Raw genomic sequence first — 16,342 nt, 5'->3', positions numbered from 1 at the left:
AGACACAAAAGTTAAAACTTGCTAGAAAAAAGGTATAAAGAATAACACTGATTTTGAGTTTGGGTAATGAAAAAAGATCCTTAATGGGAAATAGGCTGCAGAGAAACAAAGTTAATCCCAAGGTTATTTTCTTTGTGTTCCAATACCATAAATTACTTTTTTTTTTTAATAGGACCTAATTTTTTTTTAATCAGTCCATTTCATCCTAGGTTAATTTGCAATGTGTACTCATTTAATTTTAAATTAGCAACAAACAAATTCTATTGATTTATATTTGGAAGGTCATGTGAGTAATATTCTGTAGAAGGACAAGTAACAGCCAGGAAACCATGAAGCTGTTGCACCTCTGGAGGATAAAGATTTGGAAATCACTTTGAAATGCAGTGTCATTGGCAAGATGCAAGTACGTTGAGTCCGTGTGCGGGGGTTTGACCCCCACAAAAGTCTAATCTCCACGCTCCCCCCACAATTTGCCTCAACACTGAAGAGAAATTTTCAGACAGGCACACCTCAGTATGGGGGAAGGGAATTATATACAATTTATTACTATACATAATAAATACTCTTACTATAGAAACTAAAAAGCAATTATATACACAATATTAACACAATTCCTGCTACCCTTGACCCCTCTCACATCAGTTCAGGAAAAGTCTTTAGGGCAATAGTGAAAACGTCTATTTCTCATTAGGGTATCAGGGAAGGGGGTTCTTGTGCACCCCAACCAGCCCTCAGCTCCATGCCAAGGTCTCATCCTGAGCTGCAAGGGAAACAACTTGCATCATCAGGATCTTCATCACGAAAGGTCCAGGGAATCAGGTCTGAGTCCTTCCTCCCTGGTTTCGTGAAGGTTTCCTCCCAGAAAAACCTGCTGGTTTGGCTGTCTCACTCTTCCTTAGCTGCTGTAGCTTACAATTTCGGTAGCCCACGTCCAAACTCAACATATGGCACCTCCAAGCCTGCCTGGCCCATCTCCCGTTTCTGCCTGTAGTTCTTCTTCTCCTGGCAACAAAGCCTCCTGGTCCATCTCTTGGTTCGGCTCCAATGCCTCGCCTGCCTTGAATCCACACCACCCAGGCAGTGGGGGAAGAAAAAGAAAGCCCCCTCGCCTTGGCGGCAGGGTACTCAGTCCAGTTATAAACTGTCCCAAGCCCTGCATCTAGCTGGGGCGGGGGGGAAGAGGGCCCAGCCGGGGGCCTCTTCCCTCTCACCTCATGGTTTTGAGTTTCTCTCCCTCACAACACACACACAGGGCCGGGGGGGCACAGGGCCCCCCCCCGGGTTATGGGGGGCCCCCGTCCACCCCTCCATCTTCACTCTCGCACACACGCTCTCACACAACTGCCAACAACTTCCGGCTGTTGTGAATATCTAATTTCACAGGATCGGAAAAGAACAGCTACGATTAGTCTATCAGCAGGAAACTCTCCAGGGACCAACTACCCTAGCTCCTTCGGAGGGGGGGGATGGCTTAAACCATGACACCATGTCATACAGAACTCCTGTCTATTCTTTTATAGCCCATAGAGTACTATTCCACGAGTGTTGATGGCAACACACAGTCACGCCGATTCCACTCAGTCACAGAATAGAATAATTTTAGCATTTATAGGAGCTATTTAGAATTTATGCCGATAATTTCTTCTGAAAATCCATGATTACACAGTAGTTTAGAGGCAAAGACATCATTTGATGTGATGATGCATGGCACAATCTGGCTTGTAGTATTATAATATAATCTGATGTTTGTAGCATCTCCTGGATATAAATTCAGGACATCCTTCAAAAATTCCCCTCACTTTCTTGAAATCTCTTTGAAGTGTCATCTCCTACCTTTGCATCTACCTGGGACCTGTAACAGAGCTTCATAACCTCCAGTCTCAGCCATTGCCTCTTTCAGGCTAAACACAATAGCAAAGTGATAGGATCTTATGCCATTGAAATTGTGTCTCTTTGTGATGGCATCAGTTAATTTAAACTGCCTTTAGCCATGATACATATGAGTACCTATGAGCCCATCCATAACTAAAAAGCTAACCCAGAGATTTAAAAAAAAAAATCTGATTTCAATCTACACATCAAAAAGCAATTGAAAATAATATCCTGATGGAGGACAGAGAGAAAGCGAAGATCTGCCAAATACAGCTATTTGGGGAAACATGATGAAAGAGAATTTTAATAAAAAATGTTGCTTCACAGAGAGTACAGTATCTTGATGAACTACTTTCCCAGAAGTCATTAGGAAACTGAAAGCAGTGTTCAGAAAATCTCTGACTGGGTGCAGTGTGCTGCCGTGCATCCTGATGCTTCTGCAATACACAGATTCAAGACAGAAAACACTGCCACAGGTCCTGGACTGCCTACCACAGAAAACTACAGACTGCACAGCTTGTGGCTCTCTGGGCTTCTTCATAGTGAGACCACAGAAACCATGTTCTTACTATAATTTTAGGTTGCGTGCTGCAGAGTCATGACTGTCAGTCTGGAAGCATAAGGATCTAGAGAAGTTACGAAGTACTAGTCCAAGAGAACATATCATTAAGAAAATGTTATTAGCATAATCATCAAAACATTTTACAAGATATACTCTTCCTAGAATGCGGTGTAGTCTGAGGTAAAACTTTGATGAATAAAACTGCCTCCATTTATTCTGTCTCTCACACCATCTTTTAATGTCACTTTTCAAAGCTGTGAACTAAAGCAGGCCATCACGTTTGGATGTGCACGGCTTGTCTCCACCCTACAGTGAATGGAAGTAGAAGTTCAGCTATTTGTTGTTCATTCTATAAGATAAATTTAGATAGAAGGAGCATTTAAAAAATTAATGGTACAATGTAATTTCTCTGTTTAATTGGTATTAAAATACTCAGACCTTACTTAGGCTGATTTTCAGACTATATAGAGAGAGCAGTGTTTGTTTTGTTGCTTCTTAGATGATTCCTAATGCAACGGTTTGTTGTTATTGAATTCATTTAACAGATTTGTCATGGTGAATAATAAGCACTTGAATTTACTTGGGAGCAATATGTTACAAGATGTATAAAAGCTACAATAAATCATTCATATGTATGAAGCTATTGAAATCAGCAAAGTTAAATTGATAGGAACAGCTTTGTTCTTATTTATTGTAAGCATAATGGGTTCAGAATACAAAAACAATTGCTCAAAATATTCTAAGTGTTTGTATCTGGCAGCTGGCCTGGATGCTTGGTTTCCACCATTGCTGGCACTTGGGAAATGACTATTTGGGGTCCACATCTGTTCTGCTGCTGCAGATGTTTAGATGTTGGAAGTATCCAAGATGAAGAAGAAAGGGTTCCTCGAATGGAAACAAAGACTGCAAGACAGCTTAACCGAGGTTCATGAAGAAGAAAATATGCTGTGAATGGACTCAATACAATATTACTTGAACAGAGACTGTTTTGGCTGAAAGAGCTGCTAGCCAGTGTTAATGCATGTTTAAATCTGTTGCACCCCCATGTTTTTATTCAATTTTATAATGCTTTTTCCCTCAAGTTTATCTACTATTTTCCTATTGATTGGATTCTGCCGCAGTGCAGAATCCCCATATTTGGTCATGTCCTTCCCCCTTTCTCCATATTTGGGTGAAGCTCCTCCCATGCTCTCCCTTTTATGGTTTGTACCCGCCTTCTCTTGCCTTATTTGGAAAGTCTTCGCCCCTAATTCCAGAACCTTCCCTCTCTCCCCTAGAAATGGGGGAGCCATTTTGAATAAACTCAGACATACATTCCTCCTCAAACCCTGTAGGTTGTCATGTGTTTCATTACAAACTGTGACATTTAGACATTCTTGAACACACACCCATACTTAGACATTCAATCCATTCAGCAGCTGGCCCTTGGATCCTCTCAGCTCTGGCTGCTTTACACACAACAGACAGCACATGCAGATGGGTCTCTCAGTCGACCCCCAAGCTCCACAATACTTGGATCTTCTGATCCCTTCAACAGGTGATTTGAAGACGCTCTGGTCACACCAGTATCTGGCATAGACTTACAGCCTCCTTGACGCCTGCCTCCCATGCTGTTTGCAGAGAAGTCTGCGTGAATGGTCACTGAGAATCACACACATGTATATCCATATGTACCTGTGCAACATGCACACACCCTGCAACACAGGTTTGTTCTGTTCAACGTCCTCAGTCACAGTCTCTCACCTGCCCCCGCTGGGATACCTGTAGAATCATGGCTTTCTGTGAGACATGCGTTCAGGATTGCCTTGAGAGTGAGTCAGTATGTTAGCAGAGGGTGAGAGGAAGAGATGGGAGTGAATGTACACACATGTTGTCAGAAGGTGCACAAACTGACCTTGGAATTCCAAAGCTCTCCTAAGTCCTATTCTCACTTGTGTGTAGAACAAGTACAACAGAATAGAACTAAAAGAATATAACTAGCAGAATAACTAACAGAATAAAATCTAAAAGAAGTCAGGTAAGTAAGCACAACTTTTCTGGAAAAGTAGAAAAAGAGCATACAAAGAATCCAAAAAACAACAGCAATTCAAATGCAATCTACTGTATTGCATTGTTTGTAATTCCATTCCAAATATGATTTTAAATAATCACAAGACTATATTATAAAGACAGGTAGGTCCCTTAAAGGGAGTGAGGATGTTGCTGGGCAGAGAGAGGTAGCCTGTCTAATCCAAGTGAACCATGACAGAGTTTAGACACACAAGAACTTTCTGCAGATCGCCACTCTTGTGGCCAGCCAGTGCTCCACAATGTTGTTCTGAGCATCAGATGAAGCTGAGATGAAATGATATTTAATTTATGGCCTGTATGTTGCCATGTTCAACTCTTTAATTCCATTAAAATACAGAAAGTTACAGATTTAAACAGAAATTAAAAATTATAATTAACACTTTTGAAACAAAGCCCAGCTAACAGCCTGTTGAGAGAGACTGTCCCGCTCTGCTCTGCACTGGTGCAGTCTCACTTAGAGTCCTGCATGCAGTCTTGGGTGCTACAGCATTAAGAAAGACATTAAGCTTTTAGAGAGCATCGAAAGGAGGGACAAGAAGATGGTAAAGGGCCTTGAGAGGAAGCCATATGAGGAGCAGCTGTGGTCACTTGGTCTATTCAGCCAGGAGGAGACTTAGAGGAGACCTCATTGTAGTCTACAAGTTCCTCGTAAGGGGAAATGAAGGGACTTCTCTCAGGTGACTAGCGGCAGGACCGAAAGAAATGGCATGAAGCTGTGTCTTAGGAGGTTTAGGTTGGATTTTATGGTAAGGTTCGTCACCTAGAGGGTGGTCAGGCACCGGAACAGGCTTCCCAGGGAAATGGTCAAGACACCAAGCCTGACAGAGTTCAATAAGTGTCTGGACAACGTTCTCAGACACATGGTGTGATTTTTGGGGTTGTCCTGTGCAGGGCCAGGAACTTGACTTGATGATCCCAGTGGGTTCCTTCCAGTTCAGGATACTCTGAGTCCTCTCTGCTCTCAAGAGAAACCAATTTTCCCAACGTGCTGCTGGCCGGGAGTCACACACCAAAAACCTTCAAATATCTTTACAGCACCCTTGAGACACATGGAGACCTATCCTGACGTTCACAAAGGCATTTAATCTTTGCCTTGAAGAACCCTCCTGGCTCTTTTTTTACCACTGAACCCTCCAGACTCCCACCTTACCAAACAACGCCGCCAATCTCTCCCCGTCCACCGCCCTGCCCGCCCGCTCTCCATGGCGCCGCTCCCGCCCCTTCCAGAGCGTCTGGGAAGCGGCGGAGTGGATGGTGGGGCGGGCAGTGGGGCCCTGTGCCGGGGGCTCCGCGGGACAGGCCGACAGGTATCGGCGCTCGGCGGGGCGCGGGGGTCCCCCGGGCATGGGACTCCCCCGACCGCGCCGGGGAGGGGGCGGTGGGAGGGGGCGGGACGGGGCCCCGTCCTGCGCCCTCGGCTTGTGCCGGCCCGGCCCTTCCTGGCCGGCCGCTGCCCTCGGCGGCTCCGCCGGTCACTCTCCGCCCCGGCAGACGCTTCTGTGAGTCAGTGTTAAACTAACATCGCAGAACAGTGCTGGAAGACACCGCTAGTGGAGGTGTTGGCTGGGAATAACACCTGCTCGAAAGCAAAACAGAAGAACTGATGGAGTGTGCTAAACGCTCTGACTGATTGTCATTAAATGTTTTAGCCTTCTGTGCGTCTGAGGATGTGATATTTGGGATGTCTCGGCAGGCTGCTGCAATAGAGAAGAGTACTTGGCTATGTAAGATCACTTATATGCTTATTACTTTACTATTTAATATAACTGATGTAAAATGATTATGAAGAGTAGTAGTAGTCATTAGAATGAGAACCTGTGCACTAGCAGTGAATGCAACTCTTGTTTCTACTTTTGGAGGAAAGGATACTATGCAAATGAGTTTTAAGTACAACTGGCTGCCAAAAATGTTGCATTTAAATAAAATACCCATTTAGTTTCTTAGTGATACTTTTTCTTCTTGATTTTTTTTTCAGTATCCCAAGTGTGACCATAAAATATGATTCTTTGCCTGCTGCACCAAACTCCTGAGTACTTCTTTTGCCATTTGGTCTCGTGGTTTCAACTACAATGGTAAGTTATGATTCGGATAATGTATTTTCAGATTCTTTTGCTCCTCATCAGTATCCTGGCTGATGAGGAGAATACCATCACATTTCACATTGAAAAGCGTTTCACATTTTCTTTAAAAAAATTATTTTGTATGTCACTTCTGAGCTCTGACATTCCTTTTTCCAGGGATGTGTTCCTTCATAGCCTGTGAATGCTTCTAAACACTTAGTCACTGGCCAGTGCATCATAGGAATTGCTATATAAAGCTAATGGTGGGATTTCAGTCACAACTGATGGTAGACAGTTGGGTGCATATAAATCCTGCTTCCACGTAGTATTCTGTTGACTGATGCTAATATTGATTTGGATTGTTACCTAATGTTAAGCAGTCAGTGAATTGAGTATCTGAAATCATGCAGTTATCCACTAGACTTAAATAGAAAGCATGAGTGTTAGACATTTTCATAAAAACACCTAGACACTTGAAAATTTACATATTCTGTAGTGATGGATTCTAACAAATAATAGCACTTAAAGTAGGTGTTTTTTTCAGGAACAGGTAAGAAATTTTGTGTTAGGTACATTGTACGTTAATGGTGAAAAGCCTGAGTGGTTTTGTTGTATATTTCTTTGTTGTTACTTTGTTGTTGTGTAATGTTTTTCTTCCTTGAATTCTATTATAATGAAATATGAAATATTCACTATCAGTGAAATAACTGATGCTACCTTGAAGTGGATGTGGCTCATGTGCCTTCTGTTCCTTGACATTCAAGTAAAGGTATTTGCTTTCATGAACAGCTGATAGGGATGGTTTAAACTGAGGAAATAACACAAATGTCTATGTTTCTAAGCTTTACTGAATATTAGAGCTTGTTACAATACATTCCTAGGGGCTTTATCCACCTGCCCCTGAAATTAATGCATTGCTTCTCCGGACTTCCTTTGTAAAGGTAGTATTGGTAATTGTTTATTTAGTATAAAAGGTTTGTGAACACTGTAACAAATACAATTTTTACAAATCCATTTTTGAAAAGATCTCTCATTTTGTTCACTTGGGCACTGTACTTTTTATTACTTTGTCAATCAGCTTCTTTACTTCTTTGTGTCTTGTAATTGCTCTGGTGATATAGTCCTGAAGCTTGGCTTCTGTAAAAGGAATTCCACCTAAAAATTAAAGGAAACAATTTGATTTTCTACTTATACTTCAGTTATGTATCTCTAAATGTGATTTCCGAATAAGAGTATTAATACAGTAATTTTTATGACTAACACCTTTCACCTGGGGAGCATGCAGCTTTCCCAGCTCCAGCCTCAGGCAAAGATAATGGAAACAAACTAGAGCTGTAACAGGAAACATGCTCAAAATCTGTCCTCTGCTGTATGAGGTCAAGCTGTGACTTCTTTTTGAATTTCAGTCATGCCACCATCTTAAAAACTAATTTCAAGAGAAAGTAATTTAATGAGTATTTGAGCAGATGCTCTGTTACTATAAAGCACCCAAATCTTACAAAACAAAGGAGGTACACAGTCTTTTCTTGACCTAAACGTTATCATCTCCATACGTTTCTTTGTAATAAATTTGGAAGTACCTGGCTTATGGACAGAACAGAGTCTGCCTACTTCATCAGACAATGGTTACTGTTCCAGTTGCTAAATCATCTTCTTCAGCAGTTGGATCAACAACGAGTAATGTGCTTGTGAAAGGAAAATGCATGCAGACATGTTTGTACGTATTGCTCCATTACCATTATTGCAAAATACACATAACATTAATTTTTACTGTAGTCTTACAAAATACTTGTAGATGGATTTAGTGCCCAGGCTTACCTGTTTTCTTACCAAAGTGCACCAATTTTAAAAAAAATTAAAAAGTAAAAAAATACGGGAGATTCCACATAATCAAGTGTTTATGTCTATTGAAAATGCAGCTTTATGCCTGAAGTTTCCTAGATATGTGACATTCACGTATTGCAGGAAAATGCCACTAAACTGCCATTTGAAGGATGCAGTCACTTATTTTGTAGTTACACAAAAACTGGCACAGGATGTAGGCTGCACTAATCTCTACCAGACACCTTAATGCAAAACTCATTTCCAATAGTAAGTTCACCAAAGTAGTTCTCAGTTTCTTGTCAGAGAACTCTAATATCACCCAGTCTGGGAATAGTTAAAAAAATGGATTTATGGGGTGTTTGACATCCAGTATAAACTGTTATACATCACGATGCATATCTTTGAGAGATTAAATACTGTTATTTTTGAACCATTTAAGTTAAAATAGAGCAAAATCAATGGGAAATCTATAGGATCTAAACTATAGGCCAACTTTGCTCAACAAGAAAAACTAGAACTTAAAGCTGAATTTTAACACCTCGGATTGCCATTTAATAGCAATAGTAACAAAAACAAAAGTCCTTAGCTACTCTGTTCAAAAATGCTGCTTTTTAAAGTCTAACCCCATGCACTGTGACACATCAGCTCTTTGTGTGATGCAGGGACACATGAAGAGGTCAATGTATCAATTGAACCTGCAGAGGAAAAGTACCGTTCAATAAAATCTATTTTTCATTCAAAGAGCATTAATTAACACCTACCTTCACAAAGTGTTAACTTTCCATCATTTTATACTAAACAGAGCCTAAGCAATGTCTCAAGTCCAGAGTGGGATGGAATCTCTACATTAAACAGTTAATCACACAGAATGGCTGAGGCTGGGACAGCTGAAGCTCTTCTGGCTCAACGCCCCTACTCAAGGAGGACCACCCTAGAGCTGGTTGCCCAGAACTGTACTCAGATGGCTTTTGATTATCTCCAAGGAAGGAAACTTCACAACTTCTCTGGCCAACCTGTGCCAGTGCTCCATCACTCTCACAGTAAAAAAGTGTTTCATCATGTTCAGAGGGAACCTTCTGTGTTTCAGCTTGTGCCCACTGACTCATGTTCTGTCACTGGTTATTAATGAATAGAACCTGGCTTTGTCTTTCCCACACCCTCCCTTCAGGAATTTCTATACACTGCCTGGCATTGGACACAATACTCCAGGTGTGGCCTCACCAGTGCTGAGCAGAGAGCAGGATCACCTCCCTTGAGCTGCTGGCAATGCCATGCCTAATGCAGCCCAGGATAACATTGGCTTCTTTGCAGCAAGGGCACATTGCTGGCTCATTCTGCCTCTGCTCGAGGCAGTTGCCCACCAAGCTCAGAACACAGCAGAAGCCAGGACTCACTGTCCCTCCCACGATGCTTGGGCATCAATTTTGTGCTGGTCAGCATATGCCTTGATGCTGCCTTCAGCATCTGTAACAGATACTGCTCACCTTAGACAGAGACAAGATTCCACAGCCACTTAAACTGTGCTGCATATACCCAGACAGGAGCAGACCCGAGTAATTACACTGTGCACATCAGCCTAGGATCAGGACTGAAAACAATGTTAAAGTATATTACTGTACTATGCATTCTCTTTCATGCTTGCTGAAAGAGTAAATAAAAATCCTTTCTCTTCCTTGTTTCAAAGCAAGGACCAAGAAAACCAATTAGGAAGTCATTAAGGTCACTGTTATAACCTGATATTAATAACACCTCTCCCATTATTATTATTCCAAATAAGCACTTGCTTATGTTGACAGTGGTTGCCCAGAATTCACCTAACTCTCTTCCATCAGGTCGACAGTTCTCTTTCTAACCAAAAATTACAAAGCTCAAATTAGAAAACATGTTTTATTAAATAATACAGTAATATTTATGCTATTGGAGTTGATATAAAACAATATTCTCTTCTTTTTAGCAGAAATACGCAGCCTCAAAAATGCTAGGGAAAACTTGGTCACAACTCTACCTGGTTTTTCATCAACTGATATGTAGTTTGTGGTTGTAGACCTGCAAAAAAATCCCTGATTTTTAAATTTTATTATAATTTATTTAGAAAATATAACAATAGATTGATTGTCTCAAAGATAAGTACTACAGGCTAGATTCAGAATATCATCCAAGAATGAATACTCATTGGTAACTTAAAATGAGAATTTCCATCTGTCTGTATTGTTCAGGTTTCATAGGCAATTCCCCTCCTCCATCCCCACCTAGTGGAGCTCTTAAAATTAATGTTACAGTAAACTAAAGCAAAACAACCCCTAAAACCACGTAACGTTCAAATACCATCAGGCAGAGGCTGTACAACACGTGACCCTTAAGTTAGAAACTGAAACAATACTGCATCGTGTTAGATCTGAAGAACCACAAGAAAGAAAAAATTCATTATAAGCAATTTATACAGGCATCTCATGTTTTACTCACCAAAAACCTTCTGTAATATTCCAGTGGTTCCAGAGTTCTAAAACAAATTGAAAGAGAAGTTCACATGCAAGCTCTTGAGTAGGCAAGAGATAGCAAAAAAAAGATAAGCAAGCACTAACCCACAACAACAAATAATTTGAGAATCAAGATGCCTGGCAAAGCTGCTTAGCAATATGGTTACAGAAAGATGAGGAAACTCTGAACTGATCTAAGATGTTTTCCTATATTCAGTTCCAAAATTCCGCCTCCTTACAAGGAACCTGCCTGCACATGTACCTAACAAAAACTACTAGCTTTCACCTCAATAATATTAGTTATAAATCAAAAGAAGTGTTTACTGACAGAAAGGTGTAGAATGGTTTACAAAAAACGCAGAAAGCATAATGGTATAACTGTGTCTGAAATATCTGTTAGTTCAAGGATTGCATTCAGATGGACAAAATGGCATAAAACAATTTTAAATGCTACAGTTTTTCTTAGAATCTTTGAGATAATATAAAATTACAAAATATGCTTCGTGCAGTGCTTCAGAAATAATTAACGCTTATTATTAATTACATACTACTAACAGTGTTCGTGTATTAGTATTTCAAGTAGGGATCAATAACTTAAAAAAAAATCCCACCTTTTTTTTATAAAACTGTTGTTAATACCTAAACAAAGCATTCACAGTTTTGTTAAAATAGTGCTTCTGGAGGAAAAACCAAAGATAAATGGGAATAGCAGGTTTTCCAAATGCAAACTAACATACAGAGATATCAAACATAATGGCAAGCATGATTTAGCTGCTGCTGGCTCCACATATGTTGGTCCTGTACTGGTTTTCTGAAGCCCGACGCAAGGCCTGTTCTCTTCCAATTCATGTAAAAGCACTTTGCTAAACACTGCTTCATGCACTTAAGACATAAACATAGAAGCAAGAATACTAGAAGAGGTTGCCCAGAGAAGCTGTGGATGCTTCACCCCGGGAAGTGTTCAAGGCAAAGTTGGATGGGGCTCTGAGCAACCTGGTCTAGTGGAAGGTGCCCCTGCCCACGGCAGTGGGGTTGGAATGAGACAACCTGTGAAAACCCCCTCTGACCCAATTCATTTTACTATTCTAAAACGAGAAGTTACAAATGAGAAGCCAGTGAATTCCCTTTTTTAACCTCCTTGTAATGCTATCAGCTGTGTCAGGGGAGGTTTAAGGTGGATATCAGGAAAAGGTTCTTCACCCTTTGGCGGCTGGGTGCTGGAAAAGGCTCCCCACGGAAATTGTCACAGCACCAAGCCTGACAGAGTCCAAGAAGGTTTGGACAATGCTTTCAGGCACGTGGTGTGACTCTTGGGTGTCCTGCGCAGGGCCAGGACTTGGACTCTGTGATCCCTGTGGATCCAACTCGCGATATTCTGCGATTCTGTAACACCAGGTACCTTCAGGCCACACCCAGCTCCGCGCTTTGCCGAGCCTTTTCCCGGGTGGACAACCCGTGCTCGCTCAGTACCCCCCCGCACACGTCGGGGCTCCGCAGCCTCCTCAGCACCGACCCCATCCCGGGGGCCGCGCCGAGCCCGCTCCCCCCGCGCGCGCGGTGGCGCGGGGAGCCCGGGCGGCCCCGCGGGGCCCGGGCGGCGCTGCTGCGATCGAGCGGAACGCCCGGAGCGGGAGAAGCGGGACCGGAGCCGCCAGGCCCAGCACTTACTTGAAGGCGGCCGCCATGGCGGCACCGCCGCCGCCCCGGATGTGGCGCCCCCTGGCGGCGAGCCCGCCCGGCGGGCTCTGCGGGCGGACCGGCGCTGGCGGCGGGGGTCGGGGTGGCGGCGCTGTCGGGGCCCGGCCGTGAGGGGGCGCCAGCGGCTCCCGGCGAGGCGGCCGCTTCCGCCTCGCTACCGCCGCGCGACCGGGTCCCGCGCGCCGCCGCGGGCGATGGCGCTGCCGTTGCAGCCGCCCCTGCCCCTGCCCCTGTCCCTGTCCCTGCCCGCGGCCGCGGCGGCGCTGGTGGCCCTCGCCGCCCTCCTCCTCGTCCTGGTGAGAGCCGCGCAGCGCGGTCACGGCGGGCCCGGGGGCTTCCGTGGCGGGGGCGGTGCGCGGGGCGGCCCCCGCGGTGCAGAGCCGGGGCGCTGTCCGCGGATCCTGTCCTTGCCGGGGGGTTCCGGGGGGGCTGCGGCGGGCCCAGGCAGGGCTGGCCCAGGCAGGGCTGGCCCAGGCTGGGGGCAGCGCGGGTGGCACCAGGAGCCGTCCGGGCAGCAGCCGGCGGGGCTGCGCTGGTGCGGGGGTTGGGGCGAGCAAGGCGTCCGGGGACCTGCGGAGGGGGTAAAGACGCCTTGGGAAGTGTCCTGGTAAGGCCCGTTCGCGGTAACCGTTTGGGAGGTCGCTGTGTCTCTGCCTGGCTGAAATACCCGGCAAGTTGCAGAAGTCGGACACCCTAGAAGGCGGAATTCTGCTGCCTGTCCGCAGTGCCACGTATGCCTCCCGCCCGGGGAGATGGTGGAGCCACCGTCCCTGGAGGTGTTTAAGGAAAGACTGGACGTGGCACTCAGTGCCGTGGTCTAATTAGGTGTTCGGTCTCGATGTTGGACTCGATGATCTCAGAGGTCTTTTCCAACCTAATTGATTCTGTGATTCTCTTCGTGGTGTCACCAAATTAAGTGCTCCAAACTGCAAGTTCTGTGTCTTCATTTTAGCCATTCATAAGGCCATCAGAGCCTCTGTTTTGCAAGCACCTGTGGCTGGCTGGTCGGGAGCCATGCCATTGATTTCAGTGGGGCAGGGTGGGATCAGAGGCAGCACCAGCATGTGTGCTCTGGATTACTTGGGAACAGGCAGTGGGGGCTTGGACCACGACTTTGGAGGCATCTGCATGCTTTACAGTCGAAGATAGCAACAAGCCAGTGATGCTGACAGTGGTCAGACTAGGAGTAACCAAATGGCATGAGACGATTTTGGTCCTCTCTGATTCAGTCAGTGGATGAAGTTCCACACCACTGACCCACCGCATTATTGAAAAACAGTTGGTTGCCCTTTGTAGCACATTCAGCAGCTCGGTCAACTTCTAAGAGAATGCTCAACAATTTTTCTTATTTCTTTTTCATCACAGATTTGTGCAATTGCTCATGTAACTGCCAAAAAAATGCCAACCCTTCACCGACACGAAGAAGAGAAATTCTTCGTAAACGCTGAAGGCAGGAAAGAACCTCTACCAAGTGTACATGATCCCCCTACAAGGGAACTCTCTGTTGTTGTGCCTTCATACAATGAGGAAGACCGGTGTAAGATTTTTCTTGTTTTGAGGAAAAGAAGAAAATCTGTCTGTTGTTACTGTAATAATGCAGAGGTCAGTTATGTTTGGGGTAGATTCTGGCAGGCTAGATTATGGATCAGATTTTGGACATGGTTTCCAGAAAACAGTCCAAGTACATTGAATTTCAAAATTAAGGCATTGTGTAACTTGATTTCTGCTGCTAAAAATAGCATGGGGCACTTATAAGAATCCTCTCTATTTTAGTGAACCCCAGAAGAATGGTTGTTCATTGCTTCTGTAAATGCCGCAAGGCAAGAAGTAAAAAAAGACTTTTAAAACTGATTTGAGAGCTTCCCACTCTTTAAACAACATCAACTTCAGATGAGCAGAGAAAGAATGATCTCTCACGTTTGCGTTTGACTTGGCGATAGATACGAGTACCTGATACTGAGGAAAGGCTTTCAGATGTGATAGAAATAATCAAACATGGTAGTACAGAAGCTGTCAGCTTGCTTAAATAGATAAAGTCAGTGCTGGTTTTCAGGCTCGATCATGAAGAATGATTTCTTTTTCTTTTAATCTTGTGTAGAGAATTACAAATTTCAAAATGAAAAGTTGGTTCCTCAGAAGAAATGTTTTTATCCTGTCTTTTATCATGTATGTGATTTTCTTCAGTGTTCTTTTTGCATTCAGAAAGGACAGCACTTAGAGTTGCAGCTGCTAAGCTTGTTTGCTGAAGGTAGTGTTGTATGAAAGAGTCGATTTGCTCAGCTTTGCTTTGTGGTTGTTCTCAGCTTGCTTGTGCAATTGCTTTTGGTGCTTTGCCTGTTGTAATCTACTAACCTGACCTCCTCCGCCTTTTCTCTAGTACCTCTTATGATGGATGAAGCTTTGGATTATCTAGAAAAAAGACAGGTATTTTCTTTTTGCATTCAATATTTTTTTGGTGTGTGTATTATGTATAATAAGTTAGTGTACATTAAACAGTAACACTTGGCCACTTAGAAGTAACGCTTAGGTCTCTTAGTTATTTTTAGATCAAGTGCCAAAAAGTATTTTTAAATTAAGTAAACATTTAATATACTGCTACGGGATGAAGAAATCTTCATGTGAATGTTACCCTTCCAAGACAAAGCTAAGGATTAGCCATACATTTAACTTTCTAAACTAAATCCTAGTTTGTTTCAACAAGTTTCATAAGTATCCGTTCTTCATTTTGGTTTGTTCTCTGGGTAGGAAGCCCATTGTGAAAGTTTGTGGATGTTGTTCTGTTTGGGTTTTCTTAACAGTGATGATGTTCTGAGTGTTCCATCTTTTACAACTGAATTGATTTTTTGATTTCCGGATGGTAGCATGACAACCCAATGTAATGGTATGTTCATCAAATGTGGCAAAATTCTTTAATTATGCCATGTGAACAAATTAACTATATCATGTTAGTGCAACCATAAATAATTTAAAACCTGCTAGGGAGAAAAGAATAATGATGTTTGAAAGACCTACTGCCTACTTAAGAAATTGGATTAAATGTATTATTTCTGTTTTCATTTTCAAGAAACGAGATCCTTCATTCACTTATGAAGTGATAGTGGTTAATGATGGTAGTAAAGATCAAACTACAAAGGTAAGAAAAATGAAGTGCCTTCCCAAGCATCGGGGGTGTCGTTTTTTTTGCTACATTTGTGGAATATAACAATTTTTCGCATTTATATTTTGGTACTTGAATAGTTGACAATTGAAGTTCATATTTCTGAGTACTTTCTGTCGTTCTGTATGCATCACGGATGTCACATATGCATATGAATACACATAATTCTTTTGCAAATTCTGGTTTTCTTGATTGATGACTGTGACAGCCGTTTTCCTGCAACTGCGATTCTCAGAATTCTAATCCTAACGTCAAGAAATTTCTTATGAAATACTCTATATATGCATAGTGATGATGTGAATATGAACTTTAGAAAGCTAAAAAGTCTTTTAAAATACTCAATTCATACTGTGATTGAGAGAACATCTGACATAGTTCTTCCTCACACCCTTCATGGCATTGTTTATTTAAAAATCCCTGTGCCAGTAGTAGTATTTTCAAAATAGTTTTGTATTCTTCTGGTTTGACTTTGATGTACGTCACTGGAAAGGAAGGCTTGCTGACTTGAGGGCTTTTCTTACTATTACTGCTTGGAAGATGTTTGAGGTAGCTACTAAAATGCGTACTGCTTTTTGATTTACTTTCCTTAAGCTCGTCCGTTAAGGATTGCTCGTAAATATTT

At 43.0% G+C, this 16,342-nt stretch overlaps 1 protein-coding gene and 1 long non-coding RNA gene across 4 annotated transcripts; one reads left to right on the top strand and one right to left on the bottom strand.

Annotated features, from left to right (window-relative positions):
• Window positions 1-7,394: 7,394 nt before the first annotated feature.
• Window positions 7,395-12,626, bottom strand: LOC113988657. 3 transcript variants are annotated; one of them, XR_005566996.1, is made up of 4 exons: window positions 12,534-12,626; window positions 10,852-10,888; window positions 8,145-8,249; window positions 7,395-7,719 (listed from the first exon to the last, which is right to left on the bottom strand). It is a non-coding gene; the product is annotated as an uncharacterized LOC113988657 (long non-coding RNA). The 3 variants fall into 3 exon arrangements; XR_005566997.1 differs by lacking the exon at window positions 10,852-10,888; XR_003540985.2 differs by lacking the exons at window positions 10,852-10,888; window positions 12,534-12,626 and having other exon boundaries at window positions 8,145-9,889.
• Window positions 12,627-12,757: 131 nt separating this feature from the next.
• Window positions 12,758-16,324, top strand: LOC120325131 (dolichyl-phosphate beta-glucosyltransferase-like). The gene is made up of 4 exons (XM_039390582.1): window positions 12,758-12,859; window positions 13,929-14,100; window positions 14,941-14,987; window positions 15,628-16,324. The coding sequence occupies exons 1-4, from the start codon at window positions 12,758-12,760 to the stop codon at window positions 15,763-15,765; spliced, it is 459 nt and encodes a 152-aa protein (XP_039246516.1). The 3' UTR covers window positions 15,766-16,324.
• Window positions 16,325-16,342: the final 18 nt, after the last annotated feature.

The sequence above is a fragment of the Pipra filicauda genome, unplaced genomic scaffold, assembly GCF_003945595.2.
Source record: "Pipra filicauda isolate LSUMZ 115617 unplaced genomic scaffold, ASM394559v2 scaffold842_size68298_pilon, whole genome shotgun sequence".
In the NCBI taxonomy this organism is placed as follows: Eukaryota; Metazoa; Chordata; class Aves; order Passeriformes; family Pipridae; genus Pipra; species Pipra filicauda.
Note: the sequence above shows the minus strand (reverse complement) of the source record. Positions and strands in the feature narration are given on the sequence as shown.